At 36.4% G+C, this 21,117-nt stretch overlaps 1 protein-coding gene across 2 annotated transcripts in view; it reads right to left on the bottom strand.

Annotated features, from left to right (window-relative positions):
• rxfp2.L (relaxin family peptide receptor 2 L homeolog) overlaps nucleotides 1-21,117 on the bottom strand; it is a 163,553-nt gene that overhangs the window by 42,366 nt on the left and 100,070 nt on the right. Inside the window, exons 3-4 of one of the 2 annotated variants that reach the window (XM_041582648.1) lie at nucleotides 6,165-6,242; nucleotides 2,403-2,508 (exon numbers count right to left, since the gene is read on the bottom strand). In XM_041582648.1, the coding sequence (XP_041438582.1) occupies nucleotides 2,403-2,508; nucleotides 6,165-6,242 (184 nt within the window). Of the gene's footprint in view, nucleotides 1-2,402; nucleotides 2,509-6,164; nucleotides 6,625-21,117 lie in introns of those variants that run through there. The other variant, XM_041582647.1, reaches the window with a different exon arrangement.

The following is a 21,117-nucleotide window of genomic DNA, read 5'->3' as shown; positions in this document are numbered from 1 at the left end:
TCTCCTCTGTTCCAGTTTCTTATTCAAAATTCCTGCCTTTTTGATCTATTTTGCACTGAGAAGCTTTTTACCCCTATAGACCCTAGCAACCAGTTTGCTTGAAATTGCAACCTGGAGAGCTGCTGCATAAAAAGCTATATAACTCAAAAACCACAAATAATAAAAATTGAAAACCAATTGCAAATCATAGTAAAAAGTTAACAACCCTTTTAAGGGGTAAGGGGGTTAATTAATCTAGCAACCTCTGCAGCAATAAGAAGGTGAGTGGGGCAACATCCTAGTGACGGGGTAAGGGGTCTGTGTAGCTGACATTGTTGTGTGACTTTGTGTGATGATGTTGTGTGATGATAAATACCAAAAGAAAAAAAAAGAAGGTGATCTCCATTTGCAGAGTCTTTTGATGGTGGAGAAAGAGGAATTGCCAGAAAGATCCTGTTCTGATTTTTGTGATGGCTTAAGTCTGTTTCCTTTTTCGTAAGTGATGCCATTATGTTTAGAAGAATGATATAGCTGAGCCTAAAGAATCCATTCTCCTCTTTCCTTTAACCAAACCAGATCATTGCTATGCCAGGAATAATTTCTTATTTCTCCTCTTCTATTAATCTGTTCCTACTCCTTTATTCTTCTGCTATTATTGACTTTTTAATTTTTTTAAAATTAATTGTTTTTTCCCCTTTTCCTTTTTATCCTCCTTTTTTCTTCTCCTCTTTTATTCTTAAAGATTCATGAGCAGAAAAACAAATTTCTTAAATAGTCTGGTTTCCCCTCTCCACAACCTATACTTCACTCTCTAATGCAGGAATGAAGTATCTTAAGTCGATACCAGCCGGGTAGCACAAATATAAATTCACTAAACTTCATAAAGGCAGACACACAATCAGAAATCATGCCAAATACCATAGAGATAGTTGTTGGTAAAAGTAATTATAGGTGCCAACAGTGATCGTTAATACTTTTCCCACTCTCAGTCACAACACTTAAGCGTGAAACCATTCATCCACCATTGGTTGCACAGTATGAAATAAATCCAATATTCTTGAGACTGAAAGACAAGCCTCTGCCAGCCCAACTTTACATGTGCACACAGTCACTCAAGATCCTGAAGACAGTCCTTAATATAGAACAAAGCAATAATTTCTTTGAATCAAATGAGCTTGACAGAGAGCTCAACAAGGCGCACCCTGTAACTGCCAAAGTCTGTCAGTCGTGTCAAAGTCCGAAACCAAAGTGAGGGTATATTGCTAAATCTGCCAGGTCCCAGACACCTCCCTTTTCACCGGAGCTCACTACCGGATGTAATAAATGTAAAAAAGCAGATTAAGCTGCCAAATCTTAGGGCTTTTTGCGGAACCCTGTTACCCTGCCTCCATCTCCTTTGGCACCAAAACGGAAGTCCTAACTGTGGTGTTTATACAAATGGCCTGTAGATGTCACTGTGCTCAAGCCATACTGTACATACTTCCTGGACAGCTTAAAAGTGAAAGTTACTGTTGTGTAATGGCTGCATGAGAGCCTGCTAATAAAGCACTGTTATACTCTCCTCATAAAGCATAACACTAACCCTACATGCAAAGCATCCCTAAGGCATCAACACCAGTGCCCTTGGCAACATTCTGACCTCATATTATCTCTCTCGTTTGGTTGGCTATTTCTAGTGTTTCCATGAATCTCGTGCCATAGATGAACACACTGTGTTCTAGCCCTTTTTGTTTGCGGACCAAGACCTAGAGCTGGTTGAAGGAAGAACAGCATGCAGCATCAGTGTTGCCACCTTCAAGAAGGTTAAGCAGATGTCCTACAAAGAGTGAACCTGTAATGTCATGTTTAATGTAAGAGGCTTCAGTTGCCCTTTACGTATATGCAGACATCCCAGCCTACTGAAAGATGACAACAGCAGCTGTCAGCCTTAAATGCTCTCTCCTAAATTACCTGTCTGTGCTGTGTGCACGTGTTGTGTACTACACATGGAGGTGCAAACATGGGATTCGTTATAAGAGACAGAAATACATGCAATTAGAGAAATACAAAACAATGACTCAACAGAAAATAAAAGGGCTCATTTAGCACAAGTAAAGTTTTCCAAGTGCAAATTTGGACTCAATTCACTATGTTTCTTACACATAATGCAATGTTTTCCCCATAATCCCAATGTAAATGTGGCTATGAGCAGATCTGAACTTGCCTTCATGGTGGTGGTTGCTCCAGGGTGTCAATAGGAGAACGTGTTAGTGATTCCTCCGACAGACTAGGTGGGCACCATAATATTTACAAGGGCAAGGAATGTGCTTAGGTACAAATACCTTTAATAAATGGTGTCAATACCAGCAATTTTTCTGTGAGTCTAAATGAGCCCAAACGCCTTGTGTTGGCCATTATTCTGAAACAAGTTTGCAAGTACTTACAAAAGTGTTACATTGCTGGAGACGTACGGTACCGCTTCTAAATCGACATCTACACACTCCAGCTCAGTGTCTTTGCACTCACAGCTTTCTGGGAACCTGGAGAGACCTAGAAGAAGACATCAACGTATACAGTTACATTATTTATTTCAGTAATGCAGCAAGTATTGTTTTCATCAGTATCTCTAATTTATGCTGTGTCGACATGTTGATACATCATTCACATCAGTCCCTGTCCCCATGGATCTTACAATCTAAGGTCCCTATTCCCTTCACACACACACTAGGGCCAATTTCATTAGGAGCCGGTGAAACTGTATATATATTTAGGAGTGTAGTACAGTATTTCTGTTGGAATGTCCTGTATGAAAAAACACATCTTGGAAATAATCGGTATTTGTTTTCCTAACTGAGGATCACATTTGGAGATTTATCAAGAATAACAAGAGGCTGCTGTGGATCAGTCTCTGATTTAAATTGATTACAGGGGGCAAAAATCTTGATTTCAAATGAGAATCATACGAGACAACAGCTGCTGAGCTGTGCTGATTTAACTTGTACCATTTGTGTCCCTTCATGTTAGGGATGCACCGAATCCAATATATGCATTCGGCCAAACCCCTGAATCCTTTTCGAAAGATTCCGCCAAATTCCGAATCGAATCCGAATCCTAATTTGCATATGCAAATAGGGGTAGGAAGGGGAAAACATTTTTTACTTCCTTGTTTTGCGACAAAAAGTCATGTGATTTCCCTCCCCGCCTTTAATTTGCACATGCAAATTGGGATTTGGTTCGAAGGATTGGTCGAATCTGAATCCTTCTGAAAAAGGCCAAATCCTGGCCAAATCCCGAACCGAATCCTGGATTCGGTGCATCCCTATTTCATGTACATGCATACAATAAAGTTTTATTGACATGTTGGTAGTATGCAACATGTTTGTAATGCATTTTCATCAAAATTCATCAAAATTCTAATTCTGTAGTTTTAGAAGTTTTTTCTGACATTTTAAAAAAATCACAAATGTCTATTTATGAAAAAAAATAGAATATAACAAGCAATAACAATTAAATATGCAGAATGAATAAAAATATGACAAATAGGAGGTTATTTAGTAAAATCCCAGTGTTAAAATCTCACTAGAAAACTCAAAATTTTAGAGGAGAAAAAACCTCAAATTCTTCAAGATTTATTATACCCCTATGCTGCAAAAAGCCCGAATTTGAGAATCCTCCAGCTCAGACCTGTCGAGGTCCTGTAGAAGTCAATGGGAGAGACACCTATCTCAATTTGAAGTTTTAGTGGCCTGCTCTGGGTTTAGCCAGAAAATGTGACTTTTTAGGGCGAAAATTTGAGTGATTCAGGAAAAAAACCTGAAAATTTGGAAAAAGCCTGAAAAATTCGAGCGTGAAACCCAAATCGCTCGATTTTATTGACTTTTTCCGCAATCTGATTGAATTGACTTTTCTTATTAATAAATAATTTAAAATCGGGCATGGGAGTTTGGTTATGTTTTTTTTATTAATAAATAAATTCAGATTTTAGTAAATAACCCCCTAAGAGTTGTTCCTACTTTATACACTTAGGGGCATATTTATCAAGGGTTGAATTTCGAATTTGAAAAACTTCGAAATTTCTAATTCAAAAAGACCAACCAAAATTAAGTCAAATTTTTTTTGCCCAAATAGGTCCATTTTCAATCGAATAGGTTCATATTCGGCCAAATTCAAATCATACAAATTGAAGTAATAGTGCATTCAATTGAATTGGAATCAAACTTTTTCCCCAAAAAAACTTTTTCAAAGTCCACCAATTGACTCCAAATAGGTTCTAGTATGTCCCGAATAGGCTAAAGCAGCAATTCGGCAGGTTGAAAGTACATGATAAATTTCGATATTTGAATTTTCAAATTTTTTCGAATCGAACTTGGACTATTCCCTAGTCGAAGTACACACAATTTTTTGAATTTGAAAATTCACCTCGACCTTTGATAAATCTGCCCCTTAAGAACGGCAAATTTTGTGGTTTATAGTAAATATTCTAATACACAATTTTTAGAGCTAAAAGGTTTGATTCGAGGAAAGTAAAAAACATGAACATTAATAAATCTGCCCCTTACTATATAAACAGAATTAACAAAACTAGGTTTGACTGTAACCCTTTAAAACCAGATACATCCTTATTAGAATGGCTAATTTGCAGTAAATATAGCCTCATTCTGCAGGTAATAATAAAAAGCTGTTAAGCAAATATGTTCATTTAACAGGGCATGGTGATATTAATATATATGACTCATAGTACACCTAAGCTCAATCTGGCTCAGGAGGAAGATGAATGGGCAGCTAATAACAACACGGGAGACACTGTACGCCAACTGACTAATAAAAAAGCAGAACTAGATGACTGTGAATACAATGATTAATAAACAGTTTAATTAAGTAGAAACTGCTAAATTATGATCTCTAATTAAATGATTTTTCCATGAACTGATGTAATAACCCAAATTGTTCTTTATAAACTGAGCCTGTTTATTATGCCTACCAGGATAGCTGTCTATCACAGAAACATAGAATGATGCTACCTGAATTCTAAGTAACTTATAAGCTTGTGATGCAATGAGATTTTTTAAAAAAATTTGCTTTTTTGTTTTTTTTTCAAAAGTCCACGAAACCACTCCAAATTGATTGCAGGAGGTCCGCCACAGGCTAAAACACCAATTTAGCAGGTTTTAGATGGTGAATAGTCTAATTAAAATTCTTAAAGGACAGTACATGATAAATTTCAAAATTTGAATATAGAGGTTTTTTTAAATTCAAATTGAATTTGGACTATACCTAGTCAAATTACGTTAAAATAAACTCAAAATTCGAATTTAAAAATTTGAGTTTTCAATTCGACCCTTGATAAACTGCCCCTATGTGTATGCCCTAGGGGTCATTTGGAGAACAACTTTTTTTAAAATCCAAATTAATTACATAACTAGTTATCCCACGAAATTTACATTTGTCTAAATTATTGGTGTGAAAAATGATTAACATCAGCTTTCTTGTACTGTATTAGCCTGGTATTTGCCTACCTTTAGGGGCAGATTTATCAAGGGTCGAATTTCGAGTTTATGGGAGTTTCTAAAAACTCCAATCAACTCCCATCAACTCCCGTCAACTCCAAATTAAAAAAAACGACCAATCAAAATTTATTAAATAAAAAAATAATAACATTTTTTAAAAATGGGTGAATCAAATTCGATTAAATTTTTTTTTACAATCGATTGTAGGTTTTAGATGGTGAATAGTCAAATTCAAATTCATTAAGGGACAGTACATGATACATTTCAAATTGAATTTGGACTATTCCCTAGTCAAATTACACTAAAATAAACTTGAAATTCGAATTTAAAGTAGGGATGCACCAAATCTAGGATTTGATTCGGGATTTGCCCTTTTTCAGCAGGATTCTAATTCGGCCGAACCAAATCCTAATTTGCATATGCAAATTAGGGGCGGGGATGGAATGACTTTTTGTCACAAAACACAGAAGTAAAAAATGTTTACCCCTTCCCATCCATAATTTGCAAATGCAAATAAGGATTTGGTTTTGTATACGGCCGAATCTTTCGTGAAGGATTCGGGGGTTTGGCAGAATCCAAAATAATGGATTTGGTGCATTGCTAATTTAAAGATTCAAATTTTCAATTCAACCCTTGATAAATCTGCACCGTAGAGTTCAGTAAAACGTTGGCTACACATTGTTATGCTAAGGTACTTACAACATTCTTGTGGTTCAAGGACATCATTGGTTTTTCCGTGGACTTCATAAAAAATATTTGCCCATCCACTGTTGTCCCCTGCAAGAGTAATGTATTGTTTGTGAGTTGGAAAATAATATAGAAATACGCAATTAATTCCAGTTAATGACATCCACATTTTTATCTGCTCAATGGGGCAATGACCACGGAAAATGTGTTCACATGAAGCAAAATCCATCATTATATTTCATTGTCAGCTCAGTGTATGACTTTTTTTTTATACTTGTCACATGTCATTGTGCTCCAACCTTATGTATCTGATTCTTTATGGTAGAAAGGAACTCCCCAACAAGAAGAGCGTTATACTCGTTGCCATGTGTGTGTTTCCTTTGCTATTATATTATAGCCATCTTAATGCAGTTTATTTGTAACATATATTTTAAAATTTTAGGAATTCACTGTGACTATTCCGTTATAATAAGACGCCCGTTACTATGCTGTACATTAAAAATAATCTTAATACATGAGCAAGGAGGGAGCAAGTTAGCAATAAACTAAACCAGATTAGGCAACCAAATTATATGATGTCATTCATTTTCACAGAAAAAGTATCTACAAGCCATGGGCGGACACTGGGATCAACCCAGCTCAAGGCAACCTTGGGCACCATACCAATGAAAAAGAAGTTACAGCTTCATCTTTATTTTGCACTATTACTTTGGAACCATTTGTTCTATGCTACAAGATTTATAATATAATATTATTATTATTAGATATAATACTAAGGAATTTATATCTGAAGGAATGGAAAAATCCACAGAAATGAAGCAAGGTTATTGATAGTCCATATATGCGCATTACAATCCGATGTTTCGGTCCCTCCTGGGGACCTTTCTCATCCTTGAGAAAGGTCCCCAGGAGGGACCGAAACGTCGGATTGTAATGCGATAAATAAAAGTTGCTATACTTTGAAAATGAGAGTGCGGATCCTTTATCACCTATATCACAAATATTGATCAAGCACCTCCAATTAACTACTGTCAGAGGTGCGGGCACTCCAAGAAATAATTATATATATATATATATATATATATATATATATATATATATATATATATATATATATATATAAAGCACTATCTTGACAGCACTATATAAATAAATGATGACAAAAACAACTGACGGAGAAAGTCTAAAGTGTTAGCCGAAACGGCAGTTGTTATTGTCTTCTAATAAATACCTTTATATTATTTGATAAGACCTGTGAGTGCAAGCTTTTTCATATATATATATCTATATATATATCTATATATATATATAGATATATATATATATATATATACACATATATTACAGGTTGGAATGTAACAAAATAGGTATAAAGCCAAGGGGATGAATACTTTTGCAAGGTATATATATATATATATATATATATATATATATATATATATATATATATATACCTTGCAAAAGTATTCACCCCCCTTGGCTTTTTACCTATTTCGTTACATTCCAACCTGTAATTTAAATGTTTCTTAATCTTATTTTATGTGATGGATCTGCACAAAATAGTCTAAGTTGGTGAAGTGAAATGAGAAAATATATATAAAAAAGAATTAAAAAAAAATAAAAACTGAAAATTGGCATGTGCATATGTATTCACCTCCTTTGCCATGAAGCCCCTAAAAAATCCTGGTGCAACCAATAACCTTCAAAAGTCACATAATAAGTGAAATGAAGTCCACCTGTGTGCAATCTAAGGGGCATATTTATCAAGAGTCGAATTTTGAATTGAAAAAACTTAAACATTCGAATTCAAAAAGACCAAACGAAATTATGTCAAAGTTTTTTTTGGTCAAAAAGGTCAGTTTTTAATCAAATAGGTGCATATTCGGCCGAATTTGAATCATCCATACATAATAGTGCATTCAATCTAATTCGATTGGAAGTTTTTCCCAAAAAAACCTTTGATTTATCAAAGTTCACCAATTGACTCCAAATGGGTTCTAGGAGGTCCCCCATAGGCTAAAACAGCAATTCGCCAGTTTTTAGATGGCAAATGGTCGGTTAATTTTTTAAAGAGACAGTACATGATACATTTCGATATTTAAATTTCTGAAAATTTGGACTATTCCCTAGTCGAAGTACACAAAAAATAGCTCAAAATTCAAATTTTTTTCATTCGAAAATTCACCTTGACCTTTGATAAATCTGCCCCTAAGTGTCACATGACCTGTCAGTATACACACACCTTTTCTGAAAGGCCCCAGAGGCTGCAACACCAATAAGCAAGAGGCATCACACCATGACAAAGTTGTTGAGAAGTACAAGTCAGGGTTGGGTTATAAAAAAATATCCAAATCTTTGATGATCCCCTGGAGCACCATCAAATCCATCATCTTCAAAGAGAAAAAACATGTTACCACAACAAACCTGCCAAGAGAGGGCCGCCCACTAAAACTCACAGACCGGGCAAGGAGGGCATTAATCAGAGAGGCAGCACAGAGACCCTGAAGGAGTTGCAGAGTTTCACAGCAGAGACTTGAGTATCTGTCCATAGGATCACAATAAGCCGTACACTCCATAGAGCTAAGCTTTATGGAGGAGTGAAAAAAAACATTACTCAATGATAAAAATAAGAATTCACATTTTGAGTTTGCCAAAAGGCATGTGGGCGATTCCCCAAATGTATGGAGGAAGGTGCTCTGGTCAGATGAGACTAAAATTGATCTTTTCGGCCACCAAGGAGAATGCTATGTCTGGCGCAAACCCAACACATCCCATCACCCCAAGAACACTATCATGTTTTTCAGCAGCAGGGACTAGGAAACTGGTTCGAGTTGAGGGAAAGATGGATGATGCTAAATACGGGGATATTCTTGAGCAAAACCTGTGTCAGCCTGCCTGTGATTTGAGACTGGGACGGAGGTTCACATTCCTGCAGGACAATGAGCCGAAGCATACTGCTAAAGCAACACTCAAGTGGTTTAAGGGGAAACATTAAAATGTGTTGGAATGGCCTAGTCAAAGTCCAGACCTCAATCCAATTGAGAATCGGTGGTCAGACCTGAAGATTGCTGTTCACAAGCAAAAACCATCCAACATGAAGGAGCTGGAACAGTTTTGCCTTGAGGAATGGGCAAAAATCCCAGTGGCAAGATATAGCAAGCTCAAAGCGACTTGCAGCTGTAATTGCCGCAAAAGGTGGCCTTAAAAAGTAGACTTTTTTTTTTGGATCAAAAAAAACAAAAAACAAAAAACTTTTTCAAATCTAATCCAGAAAACAAAATGTATTAACTGTTCTCTTTCTCTGATATGTACATTCAGGTTGTCTGTAATGAGATCACACTTTTGGGAAAAGAAAAAAATCATCTGTATTCTCTATTCACACTTTTCTGGGCACATCATGGAACATACGTAACAGCGTAACCTGTCTAAAAACAGATCCAGAGAGGGAAGAATATAACAGAACTAAAAATGACATAGGACATTTTAAAAAAAATTACGTTATTACATAGCACTTGCTGCAGTGAACAGTAAAATGTAAGATTTGTAGAATAAGGATTTTACTGATGCAACACAAAAACATCTCTAACAAAAGCATTAAAATTATTCCCCAAGATTTATCTTTTTCATCATGACATCTCAGACTAGTGGAGGACAACGAGGGCTTTATAATACTATTGCAAAACAATAACCCCTTGATCTTTATTCATCCTTAAGCATTGGGGATGTGCGATTTATACTTGGGTTCATTTTCATTAGATCGTGACTGTGTTTGTGTTTTATAAACCCCTTGTTGTCCTCCAGAGTAGGGTTGGGTTATTCACAGCCACCACCAAGTCCATTAAAAGTTAATGTAACCACATGGTTTATTGGCAAGCCGTTTCAATATATTGAGCTTGAGTTGATGAAAGCACTATTGTTGCTTCTGGTTTTGTCTACAGAAGCCATTGGGATTTCACATTTTGTAGCACCATGTCAAACTGTAATTTTTTAGTGCTAAATCGTGCCTCTAGATGGCGCTAGAGTGTAATGCCCTTAGTTCATCAGAAGCAATGTACTGTAAAAATTGCACTCTAACACCATCTAGAGGTAGGATTTAGCACTAAAACATGGGGGGTTATTTATCAAAGTCCGAATTTATCTCAATATTTTCTGCTACAAACTCAGGTTTTTTTTACGCTTATTTATTATTGCATTTTCCCGAAAATTTGCTTTGCTGGAAAAAATCCTATTTTCACAATTTCTTTGTATTTTTCATCAGATTTTCACGATTTTTTCGGATTTTTCACCCGAAAACGTCGATTTCTTATGCTTTTTGCATGAAACCCAGCGCACAACAAAAAATCATTGGGACTTCTCCTATTGACTTATATGCAACCTCGACAGGTCTGAGATGCCAGATTTTCAGATTCAGACTTTTCCATCCTCGGGGTTTAATAAATTCCGAAAAATTCATGATTTTTTAAAAGTCAGAATTTTATAAAAAAAAACAAATTTTTCGTGATTTTTGCATTCGGAGTTTAGTAAATAACCCCCATGGTGTCTGGACACAGTGGGGCTGTAACCCACAGCAACCAATCAGTGATTAGCTTTTTTTCAGCCAGCTGCAGGTTGAACGCTGAAAGCAATCATCTGATTGGTTGCCATGGGTAACTGCCCAGGTACAAATTTGCCCAATATTTATAAATAACCCCCAGTGTGACAAAATGTGAAATCCTAATGGCTTCATCTTTATATCCACATAACCAGTTAACTTTATAATTTGCTATGTGATAATTTCTTCTTGATAGTCCCATGAGATTTCCTATCATACATTTTGCAGTCTTATTGGACTGCTGCTGTATCCTTTCTATATTTCTACACATGTAGCAATATCTGCTCTACTGACTGTACTTGTAACCGTTATTAACAGTTTTCCATTGAATTGTATGGCTTTATTTATCAAAGCCCGAATTTATCTCAATATTTTCTGCTACAAACTCTGCGATCAAATCCACTCTGGCTTTTTACGCTTATTAATTATTAAATTTTTCAGAAAATTTGCTTTGCAGGAAAAAAAACAGATTTTTACGATCTTTTTTTTTTTTTTTGTCAGATTTTCACAATTTTTGCCCCAAAACTCTGAAAACTTCAGGGTGTTGCACGAAAACCAGCGCACATCAAAAAATAATTGGGACTTCTCCCATTGACTTATATGCAACCTCGACAGGTCTGAGATGCCGGATTTTCTGATTCTGACTTTTCCATCCTCGTGGGTTTAATAAAATCCGAAAATTCATGATTTTTTAAAAGTCTGATTTTATAGAAAAAAACACAACCTGATTTTTGCATTCAGAGTTTAGCAAATAACCCCCTTAGTGTTAAGAGTGATTTGCAAATTATTTCTGTTATTTTCACCATTGATTCAGGGCACAATTTAAAAACATAATCTTAAATAAGGCTGAGGGTAGGGGGCAAAGAAACAAATTAAAGGCAAGGCCAAATGCTAAAAGACTGAAAACAAACACACGAATTTCTGGTAAATCCATAATCTGGTATTGTTTGGAAGCAATCTCTTAATGGACTTTTGGCACCAAAAGGCAGTTCTGCAGCAAAAGCATTTTCCATCGTTATCACTGGCACCCCCAGGTATATTGCACTGACCAAGATCTTACATCAAGTTACATTAGAGGTTAGCTCCCAAATCTTTTTATTTTTTTTTTATTTTTTTATATATATGGAATAGTCAACTTGTGTCATCAATTTTTTATTCCAAGAAAGTAAGTGATGAGTCATAAGACCATGATATCAGAATTTACGGAAACCGTTATGGAAGGTCCAGGGAAAATTCAGGCAGGCAGTTTGTGTGGGGGACAGGGAAGTCTCTGCAGTGGGCAACTTGCTGTGGGGGTTTGTTCTTCAGGAAATGTCCAAATCTGAGGCTACAGACATACCCTGCAAAAGACAGTATCCCTAAAACAGATTTTTTAATAGTGCTGAGCAAATACCCATTGAGCAAGTCAATGGGAATTTAATCTTGTGCTGACTTTTTGTCTTGGTGAATTTTTGGCCAAGTGCCTTAAAGTCAATGGGCGTGTCTTGTCGCAAAAAATTTTTACTGCAGTTTTGCGAAAAATTTTGCAGATGGCGAAATGCGGAGTTTCGCCACAAATCCATGACGAAAAAAATGTGCTCATCACTACTCTTTAACAGATTAGATTGATTACTTGTTAAAAGTAGGAATGCACCGAATCCACTATTTTGGATTCGGCCAAACCTCTGAATCCTTTGCAAAAGATTTGGCCGAATACCGAACTGAATATGAATCCTAATTTGCATATGCAAATTAGGGGTGGGAAGGGGAAAACATTTTTTACTTCCTTGTTTTGTGACAAAAACTTTTTGTATGATGTAGTGATATTTACAATTTGTTTTAATTTTCTGGCTGCTAGGGTTCAATTTAACTTAGAAACCAAACAGGGGTTTGAAGGAGAGACTGGAATATGAATAGGAGCCTTACAGAGTAATGTTTTTTGAATGCTAGCTGGGGTCACTGACCCACATTTGAAAGTTGCAAAGAGAAAGAAAACAAATAATAAATAAAACTGTAAAAACAATTAATTTTATAAACAAATCTGCCAATTTTCTTACAAAAAACTAAAGCAGCCAACAGTAAGGGGGTTATTTACTAAATTCTGAATGCAAAAATCACAATAAATTCGTATTTTTTTTTTTATAAAATCTGACTTTTAAAAAGTTTTAAAATTTTTCAGAATTTATTAAACCCCGAGGATGGAAATGTCCGAATAACAAAATTAGGCATCTCATACCCATCGAGGTTGCATTTAAGTCAATAGGGCACATTTACTAAAGGGCGTGACATCATTTTGTTACTCTGCAAATTAGCCTGAGCGAAGACCGCTAATGAAGTTGCCAAAGTAACGCTAGAGAAAATTCTCTTTGCATTTTAGTAAATTAGCTTTGTCTGAACTAATCTGGCGAAGTGTTGCGATGGCTGTGAAGCCGTTGCTGACGAATTTTCGCTGCTTAGTAAATTTACCCCAAGGGGAAAAGTGCCAATGATTTTTTGATGTGCGCTGGGTTTCATGCAATGCCTCGAAGTTTTCAGAGTTTTTGGGCAAAAATCTGAGTTTTTAATTGAAATCCAAAAAAGTTGTGAAAATCAGTTGAAAAATACCCCAAAAAAATGTAAAATCTGATTTTTCCCCACATAGCAAATTATTGGGAAAATGTAATAATAAATAATCATAAAAAACCAAACTGATTTGATCGGAGTTTGTAGCAGAAAATATTGAGATGAATTTGGACTTTGATAAATAACCCCCATAGACTATCTGTCTTATAGATCACTACCATTTTTGAAGGGTTACCACTGTAGTTGTCTGTATCAACTTATAGAAAGGCCATTTCTAAGCACCTTTAAAACATGTTTTTTTAATAGTTTTTTGTAATTATTTGCCTTTTTCTTCTATCTCTTTCCAGATTTCAAAGGGGCCCACTGGCCCCATCTATCTAAAAAAAAACAAATGCTCCATAAAGTTACACATTTATTATTAATACTTTTAATTACTCATCTTTCTATTCAGGCCCTCTCCTATTCATATTGACAAATCAATGCATGGTTGCATAGCTTTACCCCTCAAACTTGGCTTCTGTGTTTGATATTTTTTATGTACTGTATGTTTATGTGCTCCCTTGCTAGCCTTACCTTGCCTTCCCATGCTGGGATCTTGTTTTCTTTTCTGAATTTGATTATTTTCAGATAACCTTTATATCTATTTCCTTTGCTTCGCAGAGCTAAGCCTTTATCTGTAATGTTCCTTTTAAACATGTTATTCCATTTATTAATTGCTCTCTTTGAGTGTTCCCTTTATTTGCGGTTGCTTCAGGGTCTAGGGAAAACAAGAGTGAGAGGGACAAACAGACTCAATAATAACTTTCCTTATGTGAACAGTAACATAAAACTAATATAAAGGGGCAGATTTATCAAGGGTCGAAGTTCGAAGTTAAAAATACTTCGAAATTCAACCATCGAATTAAAATACTTCGACTTCCAATATCGAAGTCGAAGGATTTTTCACCGAATTTGGCCATCAAACGATCAAAGTAAAATCGTTCGAATCGAACGTTTTTAACGATTTTAGCGTACGATCGAATGATTTTACTTAGATGTGTAAAGACTTAGAAAAATGGTCTAGAAGGTCCCCATAGGCTAACATAGCACTTCGGCAGGTTTAATTTGGCGAACTATTGAAGTCGAAGTTTTTTTAAAGAGACAGTACTTCGATTATCAAATATTCAAACGATTTTTACTTCAAATCAAATTCGAAGTAAATTCGAAGTTGTAGTATCCTATTCGATGGTCGAAGGATCCAAGAAATTACTTCCAATTTTGAATTTTTTTACTTTGAAAATTCCTTTGAATTCACTTCGACCCTTGATAAATCTGCCCCAAAGTGTCAACTTCCCTGCCAGGCACAGCCCTGATGATTTAAGCGTTTAGATCATCAAAATGATTCAGTGGTTTTCAATGTGACATAACCGTTCCTATCCAGTCAAACATATTTAGCGGCTCAGACACAAACAGCCATTTCCGAGGATTAAAAAAACTGCAATCCCAGGAATCAAGTCTCTGCAATGTGAAACATGAGCACTTTGCCCACATCGACTTACTCTTCTGGTTGGCCAAATATTTATCATTACTCCGGGCACATTTCCATCCATTGAGAGGCACCACAAGTACATACTTCTAACTTCCACAGTTAAGCAACTGAAGTGCAATTGATTTACAATGGAACACATACCAAACACATTACTTGAATATCACAAGAAAGTCCTTCTTTTAAAGCCCCACAATTAAAGTGCTTGTTAATGCCGCACCTTAGCGATGTATAACAAGCAGTGTGATGTATGTAAGTAATGTTAGGGAATTTAAAGGGGAGGTTCATGTTCAAGTTCATTTTTAGTATGTTATAGAATTAGCAATCATTTTTATTTTTTATAGTTTTTGAACTATTTGCCGTCTTCTTCTGATCCTTTCCGGCTTTCAAAGTGGGATACTGACCCTGAAAGCCAAAAAAAAAGCCAGCAAATGTATTTTATTTGAACAAATTAACTACAGCCCCATATATGTGAGCAGAATTGGCATAGCGGTTCGCGTTTGTGGATTTGATTGAATTAATTCATTTTTCTCTTGCTGTTGCTGTAAACCTGTGGGCAGAAATCAATGGAACACAAACCATCCAGTAAACACAGATTGAACAGAGAGCCGCTGTGTATATGTGTGATACCAATTAGTACTTAACAACACACTGTAATGCCTTCTGTGGTCAAGGCTATTTTAAAAAAAGGAACAAGAATCTAATTTCTGCGATATATTTCTGGATGGATAGGCAACCTTTTGCAGCTAACCTTTTGCAGAAATTTAAATGCAATGATCCATAGCACACACAAGATGAGAATTCCAAAGGCTACAATAAAATTCCCAAATCTATTAAACATGTTTTATTAAATCGAAATATATTAAATACACTTTTTGAAGATTCCCCATAATGCTTTGAATTTAATATTCCTTACAATTATTTTTTAAAGATGGCCTTACACATATCAGTCCTACAGTTATCCAAGTCATTGGTCTGAGGATCAGATCTAATGCTACCGGTATTTGTCAGTTCACGCAGGTGGCCAGATAAGATTGTTCCTTCTGTTCAGACTGATGATCTGAGGGCAAATGAGAAGTAGCTCTCCTCTCCCTTCAGCATCTACCAATGCCTCATCTATGTGTCAAAAAGAAGAATCACCAGATTTACATTACAGGGACCAGCTGCATCCTTCTATGATGGTCTATCGCAGCGGGCCCCCTCAGAGGTCCAGGCAAGTATGACCTCAAATATAGAACAATATGAAATGCACTCTGGCTGGACTACAATGTAGATTCATGTGAATTAAAAAATGTTTATTGACAAGGATAACAACTCAGAACAAAGCATAAAATCATTTACACTAACTTAAATTAAGGCAGAAAGCGACTCAGCCAAGTTCTCAGCCTGATATTCTTCATATCTTCTGGCCACTGCCAGGGCCAAGTGGCTCTAGTAGGTTGGAGTCGGGACCAAGGAGGAAGCTGAATACAGAAAGTCCAATTCAAGGTATCCAAAGGGTTTAGAAAGTTCATAGTCATATCCAGGCAAAAGATCAGGGTAGGCAGCAAATAGTGAAGTCAGAATCAAGGCAGGAGGTCAAAGGATCAAGAGAAAATAACAATGTAGGAGCCTGGATCTCAAGAAAGACCTATATTTGGGAATTGAACCAGGGTCTCTGGCATCCATTTATTTAGAAGCACAATGACATGGACATGCCCATCGCCATCTTGGAAACAAAGTTGCGATCTCCTGACAGCCACAGAAAATTTTAAACTATGACTTTCTTAGTGTCATCTAAAGTACAATGCAAAGGTGGTGGAAGTGGACTAGACCTGTGCAAAGGTGAATTACCACCAACATTGGACTTTACTCGACACTAAATGGAAAGGGGAGAAGCCAGCTTAAAGAGACATGGCGATGCACAGTTGAAGCAGAAATTGCAACAAACATTGAAATTGGCCAGACAGGAGTGGAAATCCTTTGTTGCTGTTTTACAAGAAAGTGGGTGTGATGATCATGATTAATCTACACTGCGGTTCAGACTAAAAATTCGCCCATCACTAATTGTGTATATAGATGCCATGGTAAAATGTGTGAGTTGTGTCACTCCCTTGCTGGTTCAATACATTTTTATTGAGTTTTCCATACACATAGTAGAATTTGTTACGCAGATTGAGTACATTCAAATCGTGAATTTCCATCAGCCAGCATTGGTCAAAAGTAACTGTCATCTCTATTTATATTGGATTCTCTGAGCAAACATTGCTTTAGAGCAGGGATCCCCAACCTTGTGAACCCGTGAGCAACATTCAGAAGTAAAAGGAGTTGGGGAGCAACACATGCATATTCTTGGGGTGCCAAATAAGTGCTGTGATTGGCCATGTGGTAGCCCCTATGTGGATTATCAAGATACATTGAGGCCTTGTTTGGCAGTACACCTGGTTTTATACAACCAAAACTTGCCTCCAAGACTGGAATTCAAAAATAATCACCTGCTTTGAGGCCACTGGGAGCAACATCCAAGGGGTTGGAGAGCAACATGTTGCTCACAAGCTACTGGTTGGGGATCACTGCTTTAGAGTATGATGTACTAATTATGATAAAAAAACAGTGCTTCTTTATATATATCTGAGAGTGCATTCAGAGAAAAAACTAGCTAAAGCTTATCTCCTGTCAAGCTCTAAGCTCTGGGCTCAAACAATGCAGATATTGTTGAAGAAGTGCTAAGTTTTTCTCACTCTGTTTGATGAGAGCAAGTCATCCGGCTCAAGCAGATTGGTATTCATCACAGAATGAAATACTGGAAAACCTGTTAATGCATTATCAGGGTCATGGTACCCTACACCTGATAATGCCAAAGAGGAAAATGCATTTGCTGAGTTAGAATCAGTGCCAATGCAGAGGCTTACCATAACAAAGAGGAATTGCCTTGTTTTTTTGCATATGGCTTTAAAAAAATGTTTATAATCCTAATGCTGTAAAAACATTTGTAATGGAACGTCTATTTTCTGTTTACAGGTACTGACACTGAAGCAAGTGATTTAAAAGGTGATTTGGAAATAATTTGTTATTGCTTGAAGAATATTTAGCATTCATGAATGAAAGGAGATCTATTGGAAATCCCAAAACAAAGGCATGTACCCTGTGTCTGAAATTCATTTTTAAACTTTAGTTTGTCATTAGGTCGACAAAGGGATGGAACAGCGCTAAAACATTGTTTTAAAAAAAGAAAGATATAGAACAGAATGACAATTACTGGACACGGTGAAGAAATAGTAAAGGGGTGTGATAGATTTCTCTTCATGGTTGACAGAAAATGGATTGCCAGCCAAGTCAATCATTTTGTAATTGCAAATACCCAAGCAATTTATCTGAACTGTAACATCTGAATCTTGGCCACTCTGTAACTGCTTGTGGTTCAACTGTTATTTATGGAAATAAAGAATGAAATGAAATAAAGTGATATATCATTTAAAATACAAAGGACTGACATTCCCAGCAAATTGTTCTGCCGTGTGATTCTCAGCTTCCATGACTGATCCTATCACAATGAAGGAAGATTTGCTTATTTTTTATCATGTACTCGTCTTTTTATCATGTTGACAGATGGCTGTGCAATCAAAAGCTGTGATATGAATACAAAAAAGTTTACTTATGTCTATAAACACATTTTAGCCCAGCGATTCTGCTGCACTGCCCTCAGTTCTGCTCACAGGGGCAGATTTACTAAAGGGCCGTCACTAGAGAAAATTCAGCAGAAATCTCATCCGCAGAGACCGCCGCTAGTGTCGTTTCGCACCATATCGCCAGGCGAATTTACGCTCAGGCGAATGATCGCTACTCTGCATATTCTCTAAAGTGTGAATTTTACAAAATGTTACCTCTTTCGTCAGAGTTTCCTTTGCCACCTTAGACCTGGTGAACTGATAAGATGAAGCTTCATCCTCCCCAATCCTATGTCAGTGACATCATATCCTGTATTCCGAAAAGTCATAAAAGTTGTAAAAAATGCTGGCCTTTTTCATATTTTAAAGCGGGATTGTCTTCAAAAGTCCTAACTAGTAAAGTTTTTTGTGTTAACATTTCTTTCCCAAACATTTGAGGGGCATGCCACACTTGTTTTAGGGTGGGCTCATGTCTAGGACATTAGAGGATCTCTTTTGTCTTTATTTTGCTTCCTTGGACATTTGTAATAAAAAGTGGCCACTTCAAGCATTTACACCAACATCTCTAATAAAGACGTCCAGACGATCTATATGTACCCACCCTATTCAAATTGTCCTAAGCGTACTAACGAAGTTTCGCTAGGCAGAAATGAACACTAGCGAAAGATGTGGTGGAGCATTCGCTGGCGAAAATTCGGCCTTTAGTGAATTTGCCCCACAGTGTCTGTGAACAGAAACTAAAATACAGGTATAAGATCTATTACACTGTATATTCACAATGGACAGCAAAAAACAACAAGACAGTTACTATCTTGCAGTCTTGAAAAGATATTGCAAGTAACACATTAGGGTGCTTTAAAATGCAAAATGAACAAGAGCATAGCATAAGAAATATTCAGTTAACAAAAAAAAAAAAATTATAATAAAGTGAATATATAAACATTTAATAAAACACATAAATAATCCAGTGGATGATAAAGAAAGAGAGACCATTGTTTTCAGGAAAATCGGATACTCTGACTAGCAAATGATCTACATAAGAAGAAACCTAAATATTTGGTCCCTATTTCTAGAATCGCAAACCTCAAAATAAAGAGACTTTACAGATCTCTCTGTCTTCTGATTTAGCTTTCAGAGCTTCTTGCCAATTAAGTTGGTTAAGGTACTGTATGAAGTGATATCTGTTATTAAAGGAGATTTGTTTTTTAGCCAATAACGAAATAGTGCTTTCTTCAAAGCAGCCAATATAAGAGTAATCAGTATCTTTGTTTCTTGGGAGATAGATTTTAGTTCATACTTGGAAAATAGCCTATCACTGTCTAAGTGCAATAGAGCAAAACTAGGGAATAATTTTATGTATATTTTTATTCTAGTGTTTAAATATTGAGTGAATTCTCTTCGAAAAAGATTAACCTTAGGACAAGACCATAGATAGTGAAATAAGCTTATTTCAGTCTTGTCACACTTGGGCCAATATGACTGAGGTCTGGTAGACTTATCTTTAATTAAGAGTTTCCCATAGCCGAGATTGGTTTGAACTGTTGGATCCTCCAACTCTCTGCTAGAATCAGGTTATTATAATCATGTATATACTTCACTAAGTCGGAGGGGAGGGATCTATTATACTGAATGCTTGGGACCACGGGTTATCCAGATAAGAGATCTTTCTGTAACTTGGATCGCCATACATTAAGAGGCCAGTCTATTAAACGTTACATATGTACCAATAAGAAGAAAATGTAGCATTTTGCAATGTAATATTCTTTCTTAAACTGTTATTGATTGCAAATTTTAATTGCGCATTTTTAAGAAGTTCACGATCTTTTGGAGCAAACAACAAGTTTTATTACATCCACTGCAGACTGGCGCCAACTATAACATTTGCAAACTTTCTTCCACTGTCAAAAGAGGTCGCTAAACAGTTTCTGGGTTCACAAAAGCTACATTAAATTTGTGCAAAGGAAAAGCATAACTTTTCACATTGCGTATAAGTTTCCCATTACCGACTTTTATTTCAATCCCCCATATTTCTCTAAAACCACAAATGCCATGAAGGTTATTGAAAGATGCGAACATAAAAAGTGCTGAACGATATCTCTAAAACCTAAAAAAAAATGAATTGCTAAAAAAAAAAAAGTCCAATAGGATCAGCGCAGCTCCCATTGACTTCTATGGGACCTCGATTGCTTTTACTTGGCAAAGTTTTGTATCAGAGTTTTTTGTGGCTTGACAAGCTTGCATCAAGATCAGCACATTCAACTTGTGCATTTAGTTAATGCCTGCCATCAGAGAGAGCAAGAAGCCTGAGCTAAACCTGGTGCACCGTCTGGACTGGTTGACAAAAGTACTATAGGAGTAGACTCCTGACAGGCTATGTTGCCTTAATAAAGGGACCACAGTAGCGAGTAGGGTATCAGGCTTAGATTATACCTCCCAGAACCAAGGACTACTGTATGGGATTCAGGAACTTGAAGGTAGACATCCTATGGCAGTATCTACTTATTACTATCCACAGTGTTGCATCAGTGTTGTGCTGCGTCTTTGCTCCTCCGAGTATATGTGCTGTACTACCTCTGCGGATTTGTGAGTATAACCCTGTCAAATGTCTTGGACAATAAAGGTTGTTCCATTATTGTTGCAAAGAACTTCTGGCACCCATTT

Source organism: Xenopus laevis, chromosome 2L, assembly GCF_017654675.1.
Source record: "Xenopus laevis strain J_2021 chromosome 2L, Xenopus_laevis_v10.1, whole genome shotgun sequence".
NCBI lineage: Eukaryota > Metazoa > Chordata > Amphibia > Anura > Pipidae > Xenopus > Xenopus laevis.
This window is presented reverse-complemented; position numbering and strand designations above follow the sequence as displayed.